Source organism: Patella vulgata, chromosome 8, assembly GCF_932274485.2.
Source record: "Patella vulgata chromosome 8, xgPatVulg1.2, whole genome shotgun sequence".
Classification (NCBI taxonomy): Eukaryota; Metazoa; Mollusca; class Gastropoda; family Patellidae; genus Patella; species Patella vulgata.
Genome location: NC_065886.2, coordinates 32672509 through 32679188, shown reverse-complemented (window position 1 = coordinate 32679188; position 6680 = coordinate 32672509). Strand labels below are relative to the sequence as shown.

General features: G+C 35.8%; 1 protein-coding gene across 1 annotated transcript; it reads right to left on the bottom strand.

Annotated features, from left to right (window-relative positions):
- Positions 1-926: 926 nt before the first annotated feature.
- Positions 927-6246, bottom strand: LOC130014057 (uncharacterized). The gene is made up of 7 exons (XM_056102917.1): positions 6219-6246; positions 5535-5710; positions 4793-4859; positions 4274-4338; positions 2798-3019; positions 2323-2523; positions 927-1808 (listed from the first exon to the last, which is right to left on the bottom strand). The coding sequence occupies exons 1-7, from the start codon at positions 6244-6246 to the stop codon at positions 1545-1547; spliced, it is 1023 nt and encodes a 340-aa protein (XP_055958892.1). The 3' UTR covers positions 927-1544.
- Between the last annotated feature and the right edge of the window lie 434 nt (positions 6247-6680).

The window sequence follows — 6680 nt, the reverse complement described above, 5'->3', positions numbered from 1 at the left end:
GATCGTGGTGGGTTTGGTTGAGGGAGATTTACCCCACCGGATCCAATCACCTCATCTGATAGGTGCGTTTGTTCATTGAGATGCCTGTGTATATTGTGTTACGTTTGTAGGTTTGTCTTGTGTATTTGTTTGTATGTGATTCCCCCCCCCCCCCCCCACTCTGCACTTACATGAAAAATGGATATCCTGTATTAAAAGAAAATATAATTTATTATAGTAAATAATGTTTAATCATCTTGTGAGTATCTAAATAAATGTAAACAAGTTTAATTCTAGAGTGAGAGGTAGAAAATCATATACTACTGTACTGAATATCTATACACAACTAGTAGCAAATGGACACAAGGCCTTGGAAGGCTTACTTAAATGGACACAAGGCCTTGTGATACTTACCTAAATGGACACAAGGCCTTGTGATGCTTACCTAAATGGACACAAGGCCTTGTGATGCTTACCTAAATGGACACAATGTCTAATGAAGCCACTGTGGGGTACACTGCCTACATTGTACTAATAGTGGTAGCATGTAGGTAGACAAACTTTTCACTATCTAACAGCACAGTACAATCTGTACCATGTAGTTTGTGGGGAGGGAGGAGAGTGGTACTTAGAGAATCAGTTCTTTCATTGAGATAATTGGTGTTGATTCAATTAAAAACTTGTACTAATAAGGAATAAGATCGTCTGTCTGACCTAAGGGTCTTCTAGTTTCCTCCCTATGCTAAAGTCAATTCTTTTCTCTCTCTCTATATATATATATATAGTTCTGCTGAGGGTAATCCATGTATTTGTTTGTAATTCATCTTTAAAAGCATATACACATGTCATGCATCTGTTCATTTGTTGACTAAAATATCAGATAACCTAAAACTAATGATGAAACTTTGAAAAGATTTAAATAGTCAAATATATAATTAAATGGGAAATTTTATTACTGTCTGTAATTATACTTTTCTTAGAAAAAATTGTGTATAAAAAATATAATAATAATCACAATCATACAAAATCACAATTATATAACAATTTATAACAATTTATATCAAAATTTTACAACAGCTTGAAATATTTCTGTATACAAAATCTACATACTAACCAGCAGAAACATACAAATAATTTTCTAAATCTCAATTTATAATGTTTATAACTATTTACTTTCTCTGAGTATAGTTTAGAAACTAATTACTCAGTTAATTATAATCTTTGAATGGCATTTAGCGATTGAACATAATATAACACAACACATTTCTATGGATAACAATCACTATATTATATACACACGTTTCAACAAGAATTCACTGGTCGAAACATTGTGTGTATATAATATAGTGATTGTTATCCATAGAACTGTGTTGTGTTATACTCAGTTAATTACGCACCACAGGTCAGAGAAATTAAAAATATTTTTCGATGATTGTCTAAGTATTTTAACAGTGTGCCAACAATTGTTTGAAACTAAATATTATATACAGAAACTGCTGCTAAAACACTACACAATACCCGAGTTGTAGTGACAGTCATACAAATAAATTTCTAAATCGCAATTTCTAAAATTTACTTGGGATTTTTTTCCTGAAAAGATATTGAGCTATTAACCATTCATTGCCATTTTTAAAACCAAAAACTTCTGAACAGAAAATAAAGAATAGTCTAAAATTAAATATTTGTTTGTCGGCATCTTCTCCGTATGCTTTCGAAAATATCTGTTTGACTTTATCTTTATTGGCATCCATTTTTTCTAACCAGGCTTCCAGAGTTTTAGAGTAATGAGTTCCGTTTAAAACCCAGTGATCATCTATGGATATATTATTCTGAAATAAATAGAACAAGTCAGTCATCAACACTCTGCATCCTTGTATACAAAAAAACTATGTAAAATTACATTATATAAGAGCTTGCTGTTCTTGCTATAATAGGTCAAAAATAGATAATGAAAAATGAATATATTAAAAATTTCATTCCAATTACTTTACTTTGACCAAAGTTATGACTTTTATAATTGTAGCAATGGTAATAGACAATCGAGACTTAGTTCTAATCCGATGGTCTAGACTCTAGAGAGGTTGGACAGGTGACCGTACTCTTTGTCACGTTCAAGTGGGGAATCGTAGCCACGCCACTTGACTCAATGACAGAGCTTCTGATTTCAGGCACACACATTAAACCACTAGACCACCCATCTCGTCCCAACACCAGGATCAAACCTGGAACGTTCTTATTACATACAAAGTCAGCACCTAACTCATTGAACCACTGTGGCTCCCTTCTGATCAATGATTTTAAAGCTTGAATTAACTTCCTTGCATAATTTTGAGAGAGACTCACCTGAAAATGTAGGAACAAGTCTACAGATGGCATGGTTCCACCAGAAAAGAAATTCTTGGCCATCCATTCAGTGTCTGCACCTGGTTTTGTATCAAAGGCGTAGGAATGTGCTCGATGACATAAAATCTGGATAAACAGTAAACCAGCTGGCTTCAACCATGTGGATACTCTTTGAAATAATAACTCATAGTTCTTCATATGCTATAAATAAAAATAATAACTCAGTTTTCATGTGGCAGAAAATAATAACTCATAGTTCTTCATATGCTATCAATCAAAATAACTTCATAATTGCTATAAATCAAAAGCACTCATATTTGCTATAAATCAAAATAATAACTCATAGTTCTTCCTATGCCATCAATATTCTTATATCGAATTCCAACTGCCAAGGGATCTTTTACCTGGACGCCAACGTATATGTACACTGGACCATAAAACCCTGATATACCGCAAACACAATTGATACACATACCTCAAACATCTCGATGGAGACAATTCTATCAAATCTTTTAGATGTGGTGAAGTAATTGGCGTCCGATGTGATACAATCCAGTCGACTGCCGTATCCTCTCTTTGCCGCTTCATTTAATATATGCTCTCTCTGTGTGTTAGAATTTGACACACAGGTTACTTGACATCTTGGAAACTTCTCACACACGAACAAACCAAATGATCCCCAACCACAACCTAAATCCTGCAAAAAAAACAAATAGAGATATGTTTATCTGTTCTGCTCACAGAGAGTCAGTTACAGAGCGAGTGGGAGAGTTAGAGTTAGTGAGCAAATGAGTTAGACTTAGTGAGAGACAGAGAGCAAGAGGGACACAGAGAGCAAGACAGTTAGAGAGAGAGTTAGAGTGAGACAGACAGAGAGTCAGATAGAGTGCGAGTTAGAGGGAGACAGAGAGCAAAACAGGTAGAGAGCGAGTTAGAGAGAGATAGAGAGAGAGTTAGACAGGGACTTGGACGGAGATCAAGATAGTGAGTGAAACAGAGAGATAGATAGAGCTAGACAGAGAGCAAGATAGTTAGAGACCAAGTTAGAGAGAGACAGAGATCAATACAGAGAGAAGAGAGAGAGACAGTCAGAGAGAAGAGAGAGAGACAGTCAGAGAGAGAGAGAGAGAGAGCAATTGAGTTTACTGTCCAAAGGGGACTTCCATACCACCACTAAACACATCTACATCAGAACTAACATTATAATACTTTTCATTAATTCAGGTGCATGCAAGGTTCCTCATCATCAGTAGCAGGAAACAGGAGATCCCAGACAACTACACAGATAATGCCATAATTCCATGTCATCATCATGAAAACTGTATGTAAACCAAGGAAGTTAATGTTATCTGTGATTTGGATGTTTTGGTTCCCCTCTATATCAAAAATATTCTTTATTTGGTTTAGTGTACATTTGGCATCAAATTATTACCATGTTTAACAAATGTACGACCGCACATATACTATAATCCTGGTTTCTATAAATTAGGCCATACGAAAATACTATTCTGATTCTTAGACAATAGGTACCAAAAATCTGATGTGGGAGGGAGGTTTTTATTTTTGAGCTTTTATTTTGTCAAAGGATCGCTACTGGACTAAATGACTTCTAACAAACATCACATTTCCAGGCACAACCAACAGTTATCTCATCATGTTGTTTATAGGAATGTATGATTGTCCAGTATCATTTATGATTGTCAGTAACATTCATCAGGGTTGTGAGCCTATGCCACATTTCTAGATTCATTCATTTGTTTTAATAGATCTACTTCCTGTGACTGGGCTATAACATTTAAGTGCAGTAATCAATGAGACTGTTTTTATTTGTTATTAATATTAAAAAAGAACAGGTTATGCAGTCCTATTTAATTGAAGCTGGATTATCTGAGAATCAGACTATTTTTGTTATATCGCCTAATTAACAAGTGTGATACTTTAAATAAATTACCAGAACTGTTTGTCCATCTTGTATCTTGGCCCTGTCACAGTACATAGATAGTGACAGATCTTCCGCTAAAAAAACATAACACAGAAATAATTATATTTAACTTGCTTTTGACTATTTATGCCCATGTTCATTAGCCCAGTCGGAGCAGAACACTAGGATGTTAAACCCCATTTCACTACATTTATTAGAAATTTCAGCCATATTACCAGTCTTAAAGTTCATTTGGAGTTTCCGGCGTGGTTCACCCTTGTCAGTGGCACAGGGGACCTGACAGCTGTCTCATCGTTTTGATGGGAGAGAAAACTGAGGTCCCAGGTACACATTGGCGTGCACGTAAAAGAACCCTGACAGATGCACATCATCATTAGCCCAGTCAGAGCAAAAAAGTAGGATGCTAAACACCATTTCATTTCATTTATAAAATATATAAAAACAAATTGGGATGAGTTAAACAAAATTCATCAATAGGCAAAATTTTAAAGTGAAACCATATGGCATGAAACATTATACTGCATTTACCTTGATCAAGATCTTTAACACCATCAGGGAAATAACATCCACTGTATTTTAATCTTTTACCCAGAGACTGAAATATAATAAAAGGGAATTGGGTTTAACATCTTATCAACACAATATTAAAAGAAATGAAATAAAATGATAGGGTTTAAAGTCCAACTGTTCTGCTCTGACTGGGCTTATGGAGGGAAATTTTGAATAGACAACGGCACTACGGCCTATTTTTATATCTTTTAAGAGCATTCGTCCGATTCGAATGGCTAGACAAATTCCAAGTGTTAAAGCCTTTTAACAATGTGTACACAGCTGGAATTCGATTTTGCATCCCATGCAAACCACTAGACAGCACCCCCTAACAATTGAAATCCAGGTTGGAATAATCCTGATGGTTCTTTGAACCCTTCGACAGTCATCTAGTTGCCACCTTCTACGTAGGGGGGGGGGGGGGGGTCGAATGGTTTAACACATGCGCGTATGATTATAAGGTCTGACAGAAACCCTTTTCTTGAGGGGGGGGGGGGGCGGGGCCAATAATTATATATAAAAAAAAAAATTCTACGTCAGTGAGAAATATGTACCATATTTAATTTTTCCTACATCGGCACAGCGAGTATTCATGCTGCAGAGCCCCAGAATTCGATGTCCAATCCCCTACTCTCTCAGGGGTAAAGTCAGAAACCCTATTTTTCTTGCTCAGGGACATAAAAATCTTCTGGGCTGCCCTGGTATAGCTTCTGATACTTACAGTCAGATAAAATTCAGTTGGTACTTCATAATGTTGTTCATTGGCTTTATCTGTATCGATGGCTATTGGGGAGGTTTTTAATCGATGTATAAATTTCTTCTTGTAATAATTCTGTTTTTCTAAATCTCCACCACATTCTAATTTTTCTATCCAGGCAGATAAATTCTGACGAACCCCTAAAAAAAAGATAAAAAGTTAACATTTCATTAAATCTGAACTGAAGGCCTAGAAATAAAAACACATGTCGGCAGGCAACAAAACAAAACATACTCCCACAGCTGCAAAATTGTCTGGGCAGCCAAAAAGGGTTGTCTCATATTTATTTTTCGTAAATATCAATTTATTTAATACATTACAGATTGGATGACAACCGCATCATAAGGATGATAAGGGTTCTTTCCTTGCACGCTAAGTTGAACAAGGGAGTATGGGACCTTTTCAACAGGACTGAACCTGTGTGACGATCCTGGTTAGTGAGCCATTATAATTTCCTGCCGTATGTCCGTCTTCATGGTACACTAAACTTGGATGTTAAACATGTTGGCTAACCTACCCTGTTGCCTTTCTTTCATTCACGCCTCAGCTCATTCATTCAATTATTTACTTGCATTTCAACATCAAATAACGCCTGCGGCTGCATTGCGAACATACAATTAATATGAATTAACATTGTGCAGTAAATACCTTCTCTCAAGACTTCATCAGATGCCATCTTCATCTTGACTAATCCTTCACAATGGTGTCTGGAAAATAAAGTTATATAACTTGAAAACAAGTCAACAGCTAGGATACTGCAATTACCCCTAAGTACCACTAGAATTTCCAGTCAACAAACTCGGTTTTTTGTTTATCTGACAGTTAAGTCACAACTTTATTGAGATTTTCCTTCCAATATCAATCCCCTAAACAACGTGTTGACCTCTCTTTGCGAGTAAGGTCGTCGTCTAGGGTTAAGGGTCAACGACTGACGTCATCAACTGAAAACAATGGCCGTACTAATATAAACAATATACAGGTCACAATTCTATGGAATACAATTACTGCTTATTACTCTAGTTCAATTACTAAATGCCATTGAAACAGTTTAATATAAACAACTTGAATTAAGTCTGTGTCCGATGCATAAAACTGATGACAGCATAGTAT